The 20,769-nt window shown below is 45.2% G+C and overlaps 1 protein-coding gene across 1 annotated transcript in view; it reads right to left on the bottom strand.

Moving 5' to 3' along the window:
- Positions 1-20,538, bottom strand: part of RYK (receptor like tyrosine kinase) — a gene marked incomplete at both ends in the record, with an annotated part of 49,934 nt that extends 29,396 nt beyond the window's left edge. Inside the window, 5 exons of the mRNA XM_079539593.1 lie at positions 770-826; positions 2,525-2,659; positions 3,614-3,713; positions 5,519-5,640; positions 20,259-20,538. Coding sequence (XP_079395719.1) covers positions 770-826; positions 2,525-2,659; positions 3,614-3,713; positions 5,519-5,640; positions 20,259-20,538 — 694 coding nt within the window. The remainder of the gene's footprint in view (positions 1-769; positions 827-2,524; positions 2,660-3,613; positions 3,714-5,518; positions 5,641-20,258) is intronic.
- Between the last annotated feature and the right edge of the window lie 231 nt (positions 20,539-20,769).

Below are 20,769 nucleotides of genomic sequence, written 5' to 3'. Positions count from 1 at the left end.
AACACACACAAAAAAAAGCAACTACAGATATTCTGTTAGTTCCCAAAAAGCTGACACAGCAGGATGACAGAACTGCTTCGAGACTCATCCCAAGCATCCCCACCACCAGGGTCCAGCAGGTGAAGGGGCTGGCACAGAGACAGACAAGGGTGTCCCCTCAACTATGGGGCACTGTGGTTCCCTCCCTGCTGAGGAGGGACACGAGCACAAGGGATGGGAGCAGGAGAAAGCACATTTTATCAGTAGGGCTCCTGAGTAATTCTAGCCACTTCCAGTTTACAACCATGTTTTGTGCATAACAACGACCCTGGAAGAGACCATGAGTAGAGAAAGGGAAACTGAGCAACTATCCACTGCTTTCCAAAGCATTTTGGCAGACGTGTTTGTGTTTCTGGTGCCACAGAATGAGCACAGTCAGTCGATTCCATGCAGAAGTGGCAGGAGAGTTAAAGGAAACTAATTATCAGAAATGAATGAAGTCAAAACTGCAAACCACACAGGTCCTGAAGTCAAGAGACTGATTAGAGTAATGTGCAGTAAAACAGATCCCCAAAGATATGATTTAGAAAAAAGCTGCTGTGAGAATTTTCTTCCTTTTCACTAGAGCATATTCCCAGATAAACCCATCAGCAGAAATCCCACTAAAATACTGGGTTTAGTAGAAGCAACTTGGGGGTTGTTTTCATAGGGAAAGCTGTGAAAACAAAGAATATCCCCAGTTTTTATTTTGTTTACACTTGGAGCAGGAGATACAATCAAGATTACTTACAGATAGCCTTGCTGCTGTTTTTGTCAGATGTTGGAGATTTTACCTCTGGTTCAAGCTCTAAACAGATGAGAGAAAGCCATTAAGCTTAATAAACATGTATTACTGCAGTCCTTCAAAGGAAATCAATTGCCTCATTTCAGGAAAAACAAATCTGCTTTTCCAAACAGACAAGCTGACTTAATGACTACAGTTACCTCCAGATTTCCATTTTAAAATGCCTAACCACTGTATAGTAGTAATTAAAAAAAAATAAATCACACTGCTTCAAGACACACGGGTCAGGTATTTCACCACTAACATGTGTCCACTGAGGCTATGTTTGAACCCACTGGATCTACTTACCCTTCTGTTTGTCCAAGAAAGTGCAAAGCAGCAGAGTAGAAAAGACAGGAACAGAATGACTGTATGTCTGTACACTAAACAAAAACCCCATAGAATCAGCTCCTACAGGATACAATACAAATATCCTACAGGATAACAATTATTTTATTGATTGAATGTTCAGTGAATATTACTCAGATTTTAACACAACTTATCTATGTAGAAATTAAGGGGTGCAGCCCTGGGCACCTTGCCTTCTCAGCTGATGCTGCAATCATGAGTGTTTTAAAACTGAAGAATGACAAAGGAAATGTCTATTTATTTATTGAAAAAAAGAACAAAAGCCACATGGACACGCTTGGCTACTTGTATGAAAACGGTTCTTTGGGAAGGGGATGAGTCTTCATTAAGCTCATTATTGGGCACTCTAATAATGGCAAGTGCAAATCAAGGGAAAGCAGGCTGCAGAGATCGCTTCAGATGAACTCACTGAGGTTCCACATAGACCTGAGGCAAAGTAATGGATTTCTGTGAGTGCAAAGACCCAGACCCACATCCTCATTCATGCTCCCAGCTGCAAACAGCCACCTCCTCCCCAGCACAGCCCCTGCAGACTCCTTAGGGAGCTACTGCAGTTTGATCAACTTCACAAAAAAAAGGAAGCCAGAAAAAGAAAGATCTGAGAATTTTGCTTCTTTTTTGAACCTTCCAAGCACTTATTAGGAATGCCTTGAGCAAAACCACTAGCAAGTTCCCACATCGTGCTACCTTACACACTAAATTAAATTAGAAATCCCCAGATGCTCTACACCACTCAACACACAACTGTCAAAAAAAGTTATTGACATGATTATGAACCCACAGAAACGTGATCTTTGTTAGAATTATTTCTGAGTAATTGAGGAAGTGGCTCTATTTCACGCAGCCTGATAACAATGTAGTGCTTATGGAAATCCCCTGAGCTCATTCAGCAGCTCAGAAAAGCAGGAATGTATAAAGAGACAAGACTTCCTCCACTTAGAACACCTGAAAAAGCACCTAAGAAATCACAAAGTGAAGAATTCCTATCCTTAAAATAGGATCAGAAAGGCCTCCACTTACTCTATAAAGAAATATGTTCTGAATTAAGGATAATTTTCTCACAACATGAATGCCAAGGAGCATGAGTGTGATGTGCTGAAAAGCCACACCTTCACACACATTTTGCATATGTGCATCCCTGGACATTTGGTGGACTCAATGCAGCACAATACTTGAGCAATTCATTCCTTCATCACCTTATTCTTCTTCCAACAGTCCACATTTTTTGTCTGGAAGCTGAATTATTACCATTCCCTCTGTAATCCACTCTTGTGGATTGCTACTTGTGTCCTTAATCCTTCCTATTCCCTTTATCTATCTAAAAACTGCTTAGTACTTGAAACAGTGCCTTACTTTTGTAGCACATTTTCCTTCGTTTGAAATTTAAAACTGTGATGTTTTTGGATGAGTTTATTGTCAAGTTGAGCTGCATTAATATTGTGACCTCGGAGTCGAGTCTGCCAGTGCAGGAGAGTTCAACACGAAACACTGCAAACAGACAACAAACAGACAGCACAGTCACATTTGAGCACATCTCAGACATCATGTGACAATCACAAAAGCCTAAAGGGTGTATTTTTCAATAAATTTAATTGTGTCATACTACAGTTCACAGTTTTCACTGTGACCACTAGCCATCCACTAACTCCAGAGCTGAAGCCCTCTCACAACAGAAAACTCATCACCCCAAACCAGAAAATTCCATTTTCCTCATTGCTTTTTCAGCCAGTATGAAAGTTAGCTTCTTCCACAATAGTTAAGTTTGAATATTTCAGTCTGTGCAAGTCTGACTGCAATCTGAGCTTGAACTAATCTGACAGTACTTATTTTCTAGCTTACATACCAGAATTATTGATGCCAGCAGAGCAGACACAACAAGTCTGATTCCCTGGTGTCTGCCTCCACAAAGAAGTGGTACAAAGCCAACATCAAAATAAATACTTTATTCCCACAAAGCACAAGGCAGTGAGGAACTGTCACTGAGTCAGCAAGGAGCCCTGATCATCTGCACACCTCCTGCAACACTTTCTATTAAAAACTCTGCACAGAAGACCTACTACGCACTCAAACAGTTTTCTCAGTTTTAAACTTACCTAAAAGCTTTCACATGTTAATAGCTCCCTACATCTTGACATTAGGTAACTGTAGGCTAGCAAAATTCAAAGGCACGGACTTTAAAGTTCATGCAACTGCTAATTACTATTGTTGAAAGGGAATAGGAAGCTTGTGTGTGTCATGTTTCCTCTTGAAGCAGATCTCTATCCTCCCCTAAACAAAGGGAAAGACATTTCTCTCACACCAGCAGTCACAGTGCCTAATACTCTTTCAGCAACGTTGTAACTGTTGCAGAAGACTTGTAAGCATATAATGTTTAACAGAAAAGGGTTAGAAAGCTCATGCTATCGGTACCAGCTCTACAGGAGGTGTGGGGTTAACATTTACCTGAGAGGGTGCGAGGAACTTCTCCTTGTAAGGAAATGTTGGCCTGGGGCATAGCCATAGCCATGGGATTATCTACCTGAAATCCCAGTTTATACTCAACCTGTAACAACAGTTGGGAGATGGGAGACACATAAGAAATCTTCAAAGCAGTAAGAAGAAATGCTATAGACTGTTTGATACTTTTTCCTCAAAATAAGAATAAATAAAATCCCATATCTTATTTTTGGGGAAGGGGAAGGAAGGGAATCGCAACAACCCCAAGCACCAGGGCATTCTGAGGACACCCAGCTGGGAAGCAGCCTGGAATTGAAGGGCCTAAGAGTCTTGGTAGACACCAAGATGCACACTGCTGATTGATGTTCTAGCAAGGTTGATGGTATTCTTGGCTGCATTAGGCAAAGTATACCAGTAGGTCAAAAAAAAAGGTGATCTTTTCACACTGCCCAGCACTGGTGAGACTGCACCTGGAGTACCACAGCTTGTACTGGGAGGCTCAGAACAAGAGAGACCTGGGCATACTGGAAAAAGTCCAATGCAGAGCCAGTAAGGTGCTAAAGGGCCTGGAGTACCTCTCCTGTGAGCAGAGACTGAGGAGCTGAGGTTCCTCAGCCTAAAGAAGAGGAGGCTCAGGGGGATCTCATCTATGTCCATAAATACCTGCAGGTAGGGTACAACGAGAACAGAGCTAGGCTCTCCTCAGCAGTGCCCAGTGACAGCACAAAAGGCACAGAGCACAAACTGCAACACCAGGAAACACTTCTGTGCTACATGGTGATATAGCACTGGCACAGGGTGTCCAGAGAGGTTGGGAGGGGTCTCCTCCTCAATGTTCAAAAGCTTCTGAACGTGGTCCTGGGCACTCAGCTTTGGGTGGCCCTGACTGAGCAGAGGAGGAACCCAAAGGACTTTCAGAGGTCCCTTCAACATCAATTAGAAAGCGATCCTGTAAAAATCCTATTCCAAATTCACAGGCAGTGACAAGGAGGCTCAGGGCAGGGAGAGCAATGCTTGTAGCTCCCAGCTGAACTTGTAACGATGAGGAAACTCCCCCAGAGGTCCTGTTCGAACAGCAACTGACTGCCTGTGAAAATGGAACGTGGTATGAAGCAGAAGGACATTATATGCAATAGCTTTCATGGGTCAAAATTCGTATCCTGTAAGAAGCTACACCTCAGCAAGAACACTGGCAGATGGAATCGTTAGAAATTGCATCAGTGAAGTTATTAAACATTACTGTTTTTATTTCAGTCATTCCTGTTTAAGAACAGAAGAATAATCATTGCTCAGGTTTAAAAAAATAAAAAAGGTCTGGCAGAGACTAAACAGATCATTTCACCTACAAAAATAAATGAAGTAAATGGAAAGCCTTCACAAGGTAAAAGCATACGCAATCTTTATGACAGCTGTTGCTGTATGCTCCAACTACAGTAATTAACTGAAATAAAAAGCCCCTTCCATTTAATTGAGGCTCAATAATGACATACTAGATGCTAATTTTATAGATTCTCCTCATCTCCAGGAGTATGCTTTTAGGAAACTCTAAAATACAACTATTCTACATTCGATTTCCAAAGGCTGAGGCCTCGGTTCATGGCTGCTGCTTCCGTGCATTCAGTTCACCACCAGAAGAGATGACACAGGCAGTAGCTTTATTTATTCTTACAAAAGAAATTGAGTGCTTCAGAAGAAGCTTTTAACCTTTCTGAAACAAGAAAGGGACAGTTCCAATATGTAACAATTTATTTTCTGCAATCAAATAAACAAAAAAGTAGCTAAAACAATACATAATATCTTTTGCACCTATCATGTATTATTGTCCACAAAAAAAAAACAACAATTATAACAGCAGCTGATCACCAAGCAACACAGACCATGCACTGCAGTGCAGAAGCTTTGCCTGCTTACCTTGGATTTAGCATGCCAACTGAAGTGAAGATTGTTGGTTTCGCTGGGAATTAGGAGATTGAAGGACAATGCATAATGATTGACAACATCATTCCTCACGTAAGATAACTCTGCATCCAGTCCTGTAATAAGAACAGGAGGAGAACGAGTAAGGCAGGAGAGAACCAGCAGTAACATGCCAGAACAGAACTCTCAGCACCACCAGCTCCACTTCTTATTTGAATCTTACAGCAAATACTTCCTCGAGTCCAAAAATTCAATTGCAGGCTTGGAAATCAGTGCTCACACATCAGCACTGTGCTCCAAGCTCCTGGGAAAGCAACAGCCTTACACCCTAATAAACAGGTAGAAGTTGGAATGTGATGGAAGAAAACAAGACATTTCATGGGGTTCGTTACTTCCAAAAGAGGCACGACAGACTCTTACAAACAAACCTGCCTATCACTGGGAATCATGCATCCAACCTCCTCTTATTTACAGCCATGTACCCTCAAAGTAAGCTGCTATGGATTATCAGCTCTTTAATTGCAGTCAGTTCCTCTGGAATAGCTCATTTCTTGATTGCTCTTCAAATCACTCAGGCCAAGAAACACATATGCACTATGAAATCAATTTCAAGGTAATTAGATCAGAACACAAAGCACATAATGAGAGAAATTGCATTTGTACACAAAAGTGATAGGACCAGAGGGAATGGCTTCAAGCTACGGCAGGGGAGATTCAGGCTGGACATGAGGAAGTATTACTGTTCAGAAAGGGTGGTCAGGCACTGCAATGGATGCCCAGGGAGGTGGTGGAGTCACCGAGCCTGGGGGTGTTCAAGGAAAGGCTGGATGTTGTGTTGAGGGACATGGTTTAGTGGGAGCTATTGGGAACAGGTGAATGGTTGGACTGGATAAGCTTTTAGGTCTTTTCCAACCTTGGTGATTCTGTGATTCTATAATACTAATATTTAGTATTTACAATTTGCTTTCTGAACTTCTCAGCACACCTACAGAACTGAAAGACCCACAGAACTATTTAAAGAAGAGTAACAAGGTACTTTAAGATGCACACTCTGATATTACCATTACTTAAGCTGTCATTACTGTTTGCTGCACAGGGATGCAGTGAACACAAGACAGGTCTCAAAAGCTTGCCCTGGGTATTATCAGCAATTTGTAGTAAAGCAGTCACTACATATTAGCCCCATTTCCCTGCCACTGTAAAATTACTTTAGGCTCTGTATACTCAGGATAAAACTGTACTGTATTTGTAATCAATGCCATTTTGTCTCATTTCATACACTGCTTTCACTAAACACTAACCAGCACAGGATACACGATACAGCACGAGAGTGCTGGGCAAACCAGACACAGGTGCAGGCTTCAGCCATGAGCCACCCAGCACGGAGTTCAACTGAAATATCACTGGTGCAACTGAGAACATCAATAACGGAGCTGTTTTTACTATGGCTGGATGGTCAAGAAAACTGGAAAAGCCTTCACAGATATGCTGCATTTGAAAAGAAAACTAGCCTGAGAGAGTTTGGCTCTGTGCAATGACTAGGTGCATGTCAGTGCAAAGTGCTGAGCGCTCTCTTATTCCAACACTTGGTTTAATCCACCTCGCTTTCACAAGACAAAGCTGCAGCCAAGATATTCTTCCTTTTATTCCCTGCTGGCTCATTAATGTCCTGAAACATCAGCAACCCAAGAGCATACAATCACAGATATGGGGTGGGGGGGAAGGGCTGAGAACCCCAAAGACTGGATGTACAAAACGCACCAACAGAACAGGGCAAGCCAGGGACACGCGCACTGAAACAAGATCCTGAACAGGAAAAGATGCATGTCGTTCCCTAAGTGCTGACTAGTCAGACTGAGCTGGTATTAAAAATATATCTAAATCAAGGTTACACTTCTCCAGTGTGTCCATTTTTCCACTGAAGAACGAATGGGAAGGAATCAGAGCAGGGGGAAAACACACACACACACACACACACACACACACACACACACACACACACAGAACCAACATAAAAACTCTGACAACCTCTCAAAAGACAGCTTTCAAAACAACTTGCCCTGGTAATTATTATGTGGGCAATTACTACTCTATGCTAATTATTACTGTGCACTAAATCTGCATCAGATGTGGACACACGGAAGGGTGTATGCAGAAGAGCTCGCAGGTACCAGACTCTTGCCAGTGGATCTGAACAAGATGGGAAAATGCACAGGCATCAACAAAACGAAGCCTGTCAGAAGCTCAGTATGCACAAGTTATTGGAATAAGTCACAGGGCAGAAGGATGGGCAGGGGAAACAGTGAAAGTGGAACAGTGAAACTGCTCTGGAAATAAAACCACGTTCTCCTGTTTGATGAAGGGTCTCATCAATGACCAGAGGTTCAAGCTTCCAACACTGTGAGATTTTCAAGGGGACAGTTCTGGATTTAATATAACTTTTATAGAGAAACCATTCAGAGAAGATGAGCAGTGCACAGCAATAAAATTGCCATTAGGACAAAAGGCTGAAGGTATTTATGCTTGGTAGCTTCATATGCAGCAGTATCTGAAGGCATACAGAAACAAATTGCCCTAGAGAAGATCAATCAAATCATTAAGCTTTAATAGAAGCAGCATGCTACAATATTGAGTAATTTGATTTACACAGACCACCAGTATTTTAATGCCTGTACTTCCATAAAAAGCTAGATACTAACAAGGGATGTTAATTACATGATTCTGAACAGCATTATGTAAGGGCAGCGTGAGAATGTCAGGTTTTATTGCTTCAAAAAATTATGCTTCAATTAAAATACTGGCACATAAAAATAATTTAAGAGATTTTCCAGCACAGCTCTTAACTCTTAAAAAAAGAAAACCAACACAAATCTACTTGGCTCAGCACCTTGCCTTCATCAGGAGCTAAATGAAGATGCCTGGGAAAGAATTTAAGACCAAAGCAAACACGTTGTGGCGTTTTACAGTAGATCCTCCTAGCTTCTGGTGTTTGCAGATCATGAACTTCCCCAGCTAAGATAACAGACAGCATCTTTCAACAGCTCTCACAGGACTTTTTGTCTATGAACACAGATAAATTCACTCCCAAACCCTGAAATCCACAGGTACAAATTTTGGCAACGTCAGTGCTTCAGTACTCTGCGGTGCTTTTTCCCCTCACTGCACCAGCAACTGAAACATTGTCTGGTAGCACACTGTTCTCATCACCCAACCAGCACCTTTCTTGGAACAGGCTGCCCAAGGAGGCTGTGGATGCCCCATCCCTGCAGGCATTCAAGGCCAAGCTGGATGTGGCTCTGGGCAGCCTGGGCTGCTGGTTGGTGACCTGCACACAGCAGGGGGTTGGAACTGGATGAGCATTGTGGTCCTTTGCAACCCAGGCCATTCTGTGGTTTTCTTTCCACAGATTTCCAATTAGGAGGACAATGATCAGCCTCAGAGGGTCAAACAGGTTGACCTGGGAACTGCTCCCCCATCAGGAGTCTTGTTCCTGTTAGCTACAAACCCTCTTCCACAGAAAGGAACTGCACTGGCCTCACTACTTACATTTCCAGACTGATTAACTCTGTCCAGAGCCAACATAAATTGATTCAGAGTCTGCAGGAAACACTCCAGGCTCCATTACCATGACAGTTGAAGTCTAATTACAGAATGAAGGCAGTTCTGAACTATTTCACTTTTTCTTCAGACACTCATATTCACTTCTGCTTCGCAAAGTTACTTATTCAAACCTTCAGCAAGCCAAGTGGAGGGAGTAAAGCTGGCAAAAAGCTAATGGAGAATAAATAAATATATGAATAAATGGAAAGTGGAGGAATACTTCTCAGTCTATTTAACGCCTTGAACTAGCGAAGATACTCAGGAGAATCCCAAGTGGAAGGCAAGCCTACAGCAGCACTTAGTGCTTATGCCAAAATGCTACTGTGACCTTACCCAGATAGCACAGGGTTTGGTTTTGAGCCCCCTAAGAGCACACTTTAAAAGAGGCAGCTTCAACTGACAGCATCAAATTCAGCAAGTCAAAATCAATACAGAGCCTAAGCCTGTACATACTAAAAAAAGGTTGCATCTCTTTCAAATGCAACAGCAGTCTAAGACAGAAGCAGCCTAGGGAGCAGGCTGCTGAGGAACAGCAGAAACAAGATCAGTTTTCCAAGCATCTCAGAGTTCATGAATGTATAATGCTCCCTGCAATCACACTGGCTGGTAACACTTGGGAAAAATAAGGGTTATTCTGCAAGGTGTCTGGTTCTTCCTAAGAATTTAAACACTTCCTCCACCTGGCAATCCAAGTAGGACAAATACACCAGGAACTCCTGGAACAAATCCAAATGGGTATGTAATATTTTATGTATCATAGAGTGATACACGGAGAAAACAGGCAGCTTCAGAAGGAGTAAACAGATGCATTACAAAGAAATGAAGAAACTGGGAAGTTCTTCAGTAATGATTTTCCAGTCCAAGTAGTAAAACATAAAGGAGAAGAATTTTAAAGAAATAGCAAAAACTGTTATGTTACAAACTGCAGAGCAAGTGCTTCTATCGGTTTAAGCAGAATATTGGCAATCAATGAGCAATGGTAAAACATCAGCTGCAGCGTGCTTCGCCAAGCATCCTTAAATCAGCCCATCTGCAGAGTGCACAGCACCAACCGATCCAGTTTCTCATTACTCAGACTTGATGAACCCTCACCAGCTCCTATGAGCTGCAAAGCCAATGCTTTCCTTTCAAGGCAAAACAGATTCCCTTTTAGCCGGGCAACCCATACATCTCATTAACTTCCACATCTTCCACAAGCCCGAAAGAATAAACTAAAGTGGAGAATGAACTAAAAGAGGCTTGCCAACAAGGTGTCCTTGCAGATAAGTTGTGCAGAGCCTTGCAAAACCCTCTCTGCTTGTACTGACTTCGTAAAGTCCCACCACAACAGGCTTCAGCTACAAAGGCTGATGGACAACTTGAACTTATGAACTTTGGACTCACTGCTCAGGCTTAATAGGCTAATTAATATTAGGCCCGGGTGGCATAAAGTTGGAGTTAATTACACATGCGATGCATGATGTGAAGGGGGGTTGCACATGTGTTGGGTGGATTGGGATGCCTGTAACCTCCGGGGGCTTCAGCCAGTGAGGAAAAGGAAGGGACAACGCAGTCAGGAGACAGGGATAAACTGAGAGACCCTACAGGGAAATGCCCCGGCAGACTCCTTTTATTCGAATAAAGAAAAGCTGAAGACTCTCCTCTGTCTCTTTTTGGAATCCAGCAAGCCTATTTGAGAAAAAATTTTCCCAACAAGCACAAACAAAAAGGTGAATTTAAGCAGCACCACAGAGAAAGTGTCATTCTTTGCGCTGTTTAACATAACAAAACATCTGAAGAAGCTCAGAAAGGAAGGGGAGAGGCCGATTTTCCTTCCCAAATGCAAAAGATGCCGGGCAGCCCTTGTGTTCTGACAAAATTGGATCATGTCAGTCTAGCAGCCTAACAAAACACTTCTTTTCAAGTGCCCTTGTGCAAAAGCAGTCTAGCTTCAAGTCCGCCCCCCCACCCCCTTTTTTTTTTTAAAGCACGACATACAAAAGAAGTTTGCCTCTTTCAGCATGGGAAAAAGCAGAGTTTATTCTTACAGAGCAAAGCTGTCCCACAACACGCCCTAGTAGAAGCATGCTTTTCTCAAAGACGACGACAGCTTTTAGGATAAAACCCCAAACAACAGACTTCAGATCATCACAGGGCGGTTCTGACAGATCCTGCCTCAAACACGAGGGCTTTCAAAGTGAGCACGCAAAGCAAGAGTTAGGTGAGACTGCAATGAGCTCAGCGCTGGTATTGCAACAAGTAGTATTTCATTAAGAGCAATCTGGGTAAGAGCAGCTGACATCATTGGCCCTCCCACCTGTCTGCCTCTGCTAGATTGCTGTCTGTGTACACAAGTGACTGAAATGAATGCCAGCTGCCTTACATGCTAGTCTGTAATTTTTACAGAGTATATAAACAGCTGAGAAATCACTGCAGTGTCATGTCAAACCTCTGCAGCCATCACAAAGCCAGCCGCCCCTGCTACTGACTCACAGCCACTGAAATAAATTAATTGAAAAGGGATACATGCTTAAACAGCTCACTAGTTCTGTATAAACACTGCGTTTGTTCTGAGCTTTATGGGTTTCAGAGGACGACGGCTCTGTTCTTGAGCATCTCACTGGGTTACACCCCTGGCCAGAGCAGAGGCTGATGCTGTGGGACACACAGCACACAACCGTCAGGCTGTGACACCCCTTCATCATCATCCACTAGCCTGGGCCGTGCAACAAATCCCTTAAAAACAAAGGCTTCTCCCAGCAGTGAACATTTTACCTCACTGAAGAAAGAATGTGTGCTTTCATCCTCTTTCCCCATTTCCTCCTTATGAAAAATGTGTCAGAAATCTGAAATATCAACATTATGACCAAAGCTTTGCCAGGGCCTCCCTTCCTTTGCAAGGGGTTCAACAAGTAGGTGCTCAAAGACTTGTGATACTTCAAGACATCGGGATAAGCACAAGAAAACACAGCTGAAGAACTGAAATCAGCTTTTGGATACAGAAGCCTCTTCAGCAGGGAAAGAATATGTTTTCCCAGAGCAGCTATTCCTAATTTGAATGTATTTAATTAGATCCATTCAGCAATCAGCACAAACAAGACTGAAAACCCAACTGGGAGATTTAAAAAAAAAAAAAAGAGAAAATCAAAGACAAACTCCACATGAGTAATTTCATTTAGAAAACACAAAATTACTTTAAATTTAACACTGAGGATCTGAAAATAGTCGTTTCTTACATCCTATTTGTACATATCCAATGCATCCACCATCAAAAGCAGGCTTTCCTTTACTAAAGCAAGCAATAGATGATCTCCTATTGCATTTGTATTTCTCCACAGTGTTACAGCCTGCCAGATATGGATGTCCGTTGGGAATTCAAGCCAAAATATTTGCTTTTAAGCATCTTGCAAGTCGTGAGTCTCTGGAAAAGATGAGCAGCAGAGAGAAGAAAAGAGTGAAATCTTACATATTGTGGAAATGAGGTAGAAGTGGCCTTTAATATTCCTCACCCAGATGCTACAGAAAGTCAAGAGACCCTGTGCAGTGGCAAGCTGGAAAGACAAATCACCAGGCAGAATCCATCAGTGCTCATGAATACACTTTCTACCTCTACTTAGAGACTTTCCCTCCCTGACTGTCACAGCCCTTCTCCTAAGACACAGCACCTGGGGGTTGCTCCTGTTCCACTGGAGCTGTACACCTCCCTGCCAATAGCACGGTTAATTTGTAAGCTCACCCCACTCTGGCAGCCACAGAGCACGCAGACTTTGTCTATTCACACTGAGGGCTGCTACACCTATGCAGAGTTCACTTTTGGCCAGCAGGAGATGGAACACAATATGCAAGGCTTTCAATCTGAGGAAATACTCAACATAACTTCAAGGCAATGTCTGCATTCTTGCAAACCAACCAAGATTCCATAGCAGGCAATCTTAGCAGGAAGCAGCTAGCAAACAGAAAGAGAAGCTCCCAGCTGAGAGCTCTCATTAAATCCTCACAACTCTTCACTGACTGCCACCCATGGCGCACCTCACTTCTGCCAGTTTCACCTCACTGATGCAATTCGCTTTAACGATGCTCAATTTGCAAGTTCAACATTGCTGGCATACGAGGTTTTTCTCACTGCAAGGCATGTGTGGAAGTCACAGGGCAGGCACCTGGCAGGAAGCAAATATCACTCCTTCAGGAGGCTGAGGTGAGAGCAAGCAGGACTTGATGATCTGCAAAGGTCCCTTCCAACCCCAACCATTCTATGACTCATGAGAAAGTCGGCAATTATTAACTCCGCCCACGCCAAAAGGCATTAATTGCCAGTGTCATAACGAGCAGGCAAGGGCAAATGGAATGGCTGGGCATAGAGATGTGCAGACACAGGGATGGAGGTGACAGAAGTGAACAGAGCTCCCCTTAAGTTTGCATTAAGCTTTTAAACAATACACAGCTTCATTTTTAGCACGTGGTAGGAGCCTGGTATATTTATCTAATAAAATAACTTGTGAGCAATGGTAAATGTCCCACATATCATTTTGTGACATCAAGCTGCTCGTGTTTAAATTGCTCTTTTTGGATTAGAAGTAAAAGTTCAGACTAGAGCACAACCAGAAAAGCCTCATCCACACGAATTGCTGTTGCATGACAGAGCACACCCTGAAACGACCACTTCAAATAAAACATTCCCTAGTATTGCACATCTCTTTGGACTGAATTGCTGTAATACTCCCAGCCAAAGCATAATTACCTGGCCAGGGTATGCTAGAAGTCATTTGGACTCACACAGAGTGCATACCCGCAATATTTCAGCATCCTCTACCCACAGAAGTTGTGCCACTTGCAACTTCTATTTTCAGTTACAGCAATCAACCCGTGCACTGACCCAGTTACCTCTGCAGGAAAAGCAGGGCAGCGTAGCAGCGTGAGCCACCTGCTGAGCAGTGGCCCTGCCAGCAGCCACAGGCACGAGAACTTCAGGAACAACTACCCATTAACGCTGCTTTCATTCTATTAGCAGTTACTCTACCAGGCCATCAATTAACTTCATAAAGGCCAAATCAGATGTCAGAGGATTTTTTTTGCTTATCAGTCTGTTCAGCCTCACCATCACTCCTGCTGGCATTACGTGTGCTGCGTGGCTGCAGCTTTCCAAGCCAGTTAACAGCAGCTCCAGCGCTTGCATTGCTGCCCTGATCTTTCCCAAGCAGCACAGTGAAATCAATATACTGGTTAATTTAATTACAGCTATTCAACACCCAGTTAAGAGGCAGCGAAATTCTAAAGCATCGCATTAGTTTCATGCTGTTGCTTCTGCTCCCAGATCTCCAAAGCAGTCAGTGCAAATATGTGAGTTATCCGCTTGAAGGAAGGACAAAGGCAGAGATGGAAGAGAAATAATGCGTTTGAAGCCTCTACCACTGCACCCTTTGTACTGCCACAAGGCGTTTGCAGAGAGTGTCAGCATTCATTCTTACGTGGGATCTGCTGGTACTGCAGCCATTCAGGAAAGCATGGAGAAAGAAAGAAGAAAAACAACCACAATTCATGAGGCACATCTGATTAAAAGCACTTCAGCCTCTGCAGCTGGGACCTGAAGAACAACTTCAGCAGCGCACGCTCAGTCACTAAAGGAATAGTCTCTAACTAAAGGCAACTGCAGGAATGGTGGCAACTCCCATGATGTTTCACTAGGATGTTCAGGTAGGAATCAGTCGTCAAGAAATCCTCTCCTGCTAGAGCTCTGAATAGATGAAATTCAACCACTAATTCAGTTCCTCCAGCATCAAAACAACTCCAAGCAGCAGAAAGGGGAAGAAAAATAAATAAAGTAGCAAATCTCACTCACCACTTTCCTAAGTATCTGATCTTTTGCAGCACCTACTTACAAGTGGGCACAGCACAGCCACCTCTGCAGCTCTCAGTCACAGCACAATGCCGTCCAGGGATCTTTTTTCCCCCCATCTGTGAAAATGATCCTTACTTCCTATATTCGCCCCCTTCCCAGCTGATGTTTAACAGCAGCTTCAGTCCTTGCCTTGCTCCCAGCACTGTCAGCCCTTTTAGCTGGCTTTTCTCATGCATGCAGGGAGCTCTCTACCTTCACTTCCTCCTCCTTGTTCCCAATTCTGCCAAGGAACCAGAGGGAGAACACCTGCTCAAAGAGGCCGAATGATCCCTGATGATAAAATAAGATGCTGCCAAACAGAACAGAACGTGTGCATAAAACCACATCATGAGAAACGCAGCTCCGGGATTTCGTTCTCCTGGGAGGCCAGCCTTCAGCCTCAGAGGTCAGACTGCTTCCAAGTGCCTGACGTGAAAGTTACAGGAACCACAGACGTTTATCACCAGGCAGACCTTGGCCTCGCAGGAGCCAAAATGGCTGCTTCCTCCCAGGGCTGTGCACAGGTAGCAGCGTGAGGAAGCCCAGCCCCAGCTGCCAGTAGCATCCCTCCACACGGGGCAGCCATCAAAAGCAAATGCCTCCTCTATTGGGAAGGACCTGGACCGAGCCCCCAGCATTTCTACATTCCATCACGCAAGCTGGCATGATACAATCGACCTCAGACATCCACTCTCCACCTCAGCACTGCTGCACAGATCAACTGCAAGAACTCCAGGATTTCCTGGACCTCCTTCATCACAGCAGTCCCACGGAAAAGAAAGGATTTCAAAGCAATCCTCACCCAGGGCAGGGGCTGCCTCTACAGCCTACTGGAAGCTGCTGGAAACAGATTCTTCTGCTGGTTTATAAACATTACAAATAGGGGTTTATATGACTGCACACATCTCTGAAGCTCTCCAAACACAATTTGAATTGTGTAAATTAAAAGCGAGGTAACCGAACGGAAAAAAGGCAGAGGAACTCCAAAATGCAGCTTGTTCTCATAAACCTCAAAACAATATTGACATGAACTGTGGTGCTCAGTAAATCAGATGGACAAGCAACCAGGCACACTGAAAGGCTCCAAACCGAAAACAGATTGCTCAACTTCGCGATGCAAGCAACTTGTCACAACCTGCTGCAGCCTGCAAGAGACCAGATGGAGCTGCATGCATCCTCACAAAGTCCTGCCTGCCTCAATCCCTCTGTTTCACCTACAGCACTAAAAAACCATCCCAGAAGCATCAGTCACAGACTGTCATTAGATTGAGGGGCTTTACATCCGGTATATTGTAGCACCCTGCCTTCCAGGTCCCTTTCATGACAACTAACCAGGTAATGGACAGAGACAAGAGGTTCTCCAGTCGCTACAAATGCAGTGCAAATGCCACAAAGCACTTTGGCAATGAATTCTGCAAAACAGTACCATTAAGCAAGCTGTCTGCAACAAGAAATGAAGCTACCTGAGGGAATTCAGCAAAGAGAAGATGCTGAAGGGCCTGCAGCAAGGAGGCCTGTAAGGAGAGGAAAAGAGAACTGGGGCTGCTCAGCCTGGAGAGAGGCTTAGTGGGAGCACAGCCATGGCCATCAGACCCTGCAACAAGGACACAGTCAGGCTCTGCTCAGCAGTGCCCAACACAGAACAAGGCAGTAGGCACAAACCCAAATGCAGGAGGTTCCCTCTGGACTTCAGGAAGCAATTCTGGATTGTGCAGGTGGCACAGGTCACCCAGAAGCTGTGGAGTCTTCTCCTTGGAGCAGAAGCTTCTGGACATGATGTTGGGCACCAGCTCTGTCTGAGCAATGGGCAGGATGAGGAAATATTTGGAGGTCCCTTCCAATCTCAGTTACTGAGTTCGTGGAAAAACAAAGCTAAATGGCTGGAACACAGCAGCATGACTAAGAAATGAGCAAACAACCCTCTGCTACAACAGCTCTTGCATCAGTTTTGCACTTCATTTAGCTAGACACCTCACTTTAGCAAACTGCACGCTGGTTTCAAATGAACTCTTAGAGCACATAAGAGAAGGCCAACACTAATTTAACTCTGTTATTAAGCAAGAGCAAATATAAAATTAAACAGAACACTACACTCAGTATGAATAACCAGAAGAAACTAGGCCAAAGAATATTAACTTTGCTCAATGCAAGTGTTGTAGGACTTGGGACTCCAAGATTCTCCTACATTCTCAAGTTAGCTTAACATGATGACATGGTATTTTCCCCCACAGGACTTCAATCTCATTCATGCTAAGAAGCTGTGTGATGAGGAATACTACCCACAAGACCAATGCTGAAAAGAGTGCAGTCAGTAAAATAAAGATGATATTTTTTATGATTTATTTAATTTACAGGGACAGAAAGGAGCGTCCTCACAGCTGAAGCACCCCTGAGGTCCTCTGCAAGCCTGAGCTGCAGAACTGCCAGGCCTCACAGCCAAAACTCAAGTTCAGGAGAGATGCAGCCATTAAATGCTAAATAATGCTGTCTATGTACTTTGAAAGATCAGGTCAATCTCATAATAAAGCTGGATTGCTATTATTAATGGATATTTTTGAGCCCATTCTCTACATCTTAGTTCGCTACTTGCAAAACAGGGATCCAGGTGCCTTTAGATCACAGGATCCTGCAAACTGCAGGTGGTGGAACGTTGCAGTAGATGAACACACTTGGTTTTCACAGGAAAATCTGAATGAAAGCCGCACAATAAAACACAGACCCTCCACTGAATAACTCATCACTGACCTAACGCCATCTGTCCTCAGTGTTTAACATCACAGACAGGGACTGGAGAAAAGCGATCCAGCACACGGTGCTGTCACGCACATGGAGCTGTACGTCGGCTGGATGCAGATCTGTGACAAGTGGTGTCCCTCGGGTCAGAACTGGGAGCAGTGCTCTGTAACATCTTCATCAGTGCCATCAACAGACTCATGGCTTGGATGGCTGAGAACATTTTCCACGGGAACGGCAAGAGATGCTTCTGACACAGAGACCATCTGTCTGCCATACAGCAAGTGCTGCTTTTGGGACCTGCGAATGCTGCAGCTCTTCAAAATAAAGATGCATCTCACACGAAAAGGCGAGCCAGTTTTCTCCAGTTCTCCTCTGTGTAAAGTTCTAAAGATTTCAAAACAGCTAATCCTAAGGCAGACATATGGTCAGAATCACGCAGATTGCCAGTGGAAATCATAAGCATAAACACAGAGGGAAGTAGCAGGCAGTTTTCACTACAAACCATACTATCTGCCCTGCCTCTACTCCACAGAAAAGAGCAGCCACAAATAACGTGAAGCCAATATTTCTTCACCTCGCATGCAGAAGAGCTGCAGCCTAAACAAAAAACAAAACCATGTTTCAATGGGACATAGAACTCTACTTCTGTGCAGAGCAGAAGCACCGCAGTGCTTTCCTGAACTGCCCCAACCTGGCCACACACGGATACATCCCAGCACACCTTACACCAGACCCCAATGGTGCTCCAGCCTTGCACAGAGGATGCACCGTATCACTGGGCACGGTCGATTCAGCACACACACGGCTGCATGCTTACATTTGTTCCAAATCAACTTGTGAACTAAGGATGCACGGGAGCAATCTGAAGAAACCGGAAAACACACGATAGATGTGCTGTAACAAGCGTCACTCGGGTTTATTAACACTTCAGAGAATTCTCCCTTTAACCACAGCAACACAGTAGCAGAGATCGAGTCCGTTTACAAACAAAAGGTAAAACAATGTCGTTTGTATGTTTATACTGCAGCTCCATTGAAGCTAACAGTTCACTTACACAAGCAGTGCAATTTTCCTGCCCACTGTGAATGATTGTCCTGGTGTCCTCTGCTTTCCTAAAAGAAGCTACAGAAACTTCAGAAGTCCACACATTGATGCAACTTTTTAACAACAAACTTGGTTTTATGTAAGCACGTTTCAGATGCTACAAAATTGAACCTTTAAAAAGAACAGTTGTGCAAAGAGCTGCATCACATGCATCTGTGTCCCTTCAGACTTCATTCTGAGAGAGGCATACAGACAGGCACCTACCAGCTGTGTCCAGCTTGTAGAACGGAATACACCTAAGATGAAATCTTTCTATGCCAACAACATGAGATAAACTGAACTTCAAGGACTTATAAGCTGCCACTTCTTTCAGATGATTAGAAATCTGTTGTTTCCATACCAGTTTGCAGTGTACCTAGGCCTCTGGGGTCACAGAAGAGATCCTTATGTGTCAGATACTTTAAACAACATAAAACAGGTACAGACAACCTGAGGAGCAAGTGGCTTTAGCCACATAAGCAATGCATGCCCACAAGGAAGATTATGGGCTGCAATTTAGCTTAAAAAAACAACAAGAAGTCTTCCTCATGTTATACTTAATGATGAATAATTACACTGGTGGACCAGAGGAAGCCTGAGCAAGCCCAGCTAACACACATTTCAGACTCTAGAAACGGATAGCTCAGATCTTAGAGTTTCAAGATTAATTACTTGTTTGGAGACTCAGCTAAACAGCAAGGCTGACTTCTTTATCCTCTGACTGCAACAGAGCATCTGGCAGCAAGCACTCGTGATGTAAAAATGATGACAGCAGAAACAAAATGTTTACAACACTATTCACTCCGAGTCCCCAACTCCATCAGCAACGCTGGAGACGTTTTGCCTATTTGGTGCAATGGAAGCCTTACGCTGATAGGAGATTTTGCCTTTGAGCTTACAGAGCCATAGGCCACCTCCTGAAAAACCGATTGCTGGGGATACCAACCTCCTTGTTTAGGGTTGATGGATGGAGTCTCAAAACGAGAGTCCCCATGAGCCAAAGCCCGCAGAAAACAAATCTTTGTTTAAACCTCTCCACGCACAGAACTGCTCCGAAAGCCTTCAGCAACGGGCCAGACGGGAGAACCTCACCAATGGCCTCCGAGAACCGGGGCAGCAGTGGAAATTAAGTTTCCTTTCACACACGCACCCGATTATCACCAGGTCCCCTCCGCGCCCTCTGAACGCCGCTCACCTCGCTCATTAAACCCCAGCCTCAGCTCATCCCTCCCACGGCCCTCCATCCCAGGCTGCTTTTCCTCCCTTAAACCCCCACGACTTGGGGCACGAGGCCACACGGACGCTCCTTTCGGCTCCCCGGCTTCGCTCCTCCACGCTCAGCCCCCGCTCTCACGGCTCCCCGCCGCCCATCCATCCCACCGCCCTCAGCCCCATCCTGACCCCAAACCCACACCTCCCCCTCCCCCGGCCCTCCCCCCCCCCGCCGGGCCTAGCGCTCACCGATCAGCCGCCGCACCTCCTCCTCGCTCAGGTACAAACTCAGACTGGGCCCGGGGCCGGCTGGAGGCCAGTCCGGAGGCCCGGAGCCGAAAGCGGAGCCGGCCCGAGCGGCGGCGGGCAGCAGCAGCAGCAGGAGGAGCGGCGGCAGGAGGCGGAGGAGATGGCGGCGCGGGCCCCGCCGGCACGGCTCCGCAGCCGCCTCCCCCGGAGCCGAGAGGGGCCGGCCTCCCCTCCGCCGCCGCCCCCCGCCGCGCTCCGGGCCCCGGCGCCCCGGCACCATCTCCGCGGGGAGGGAGGCGGCCCCGCCGACCCCTCCTCACACGCCGCGGCCGCCACCCCCCGCCCCGCCGCTCATGGCTGCGCCTCCCGCCCCGCGCACGCGCGCCACGCCCCCCCGCGGCCGTCGGGAGCCCCGCCGCCGCCTCAGGGGCCGCCCCGGTCCCGCCCCTCAGCCCTCAGCCGTCGGCGGCGTCGAGACGAGCGCTAACCGAAGGCTGAAGCGTCGTGCAGT

This window comes from Tetrao urogallus (genome assembly GCF_951394365.1).
Source record: "Tetrao urogallus genome assembly, chromosome: 9".
Lineage (NCBI taxonomy): Eukaryota > Metazoa > Chordata > Aves > Galliformes > Phasianidae > Tetrao > Tetrao urogallus.
Note: the sequence above shows the minus strand (reverse complement) of the source record. Positions and strands in the feature narration are given on the sequence as shown.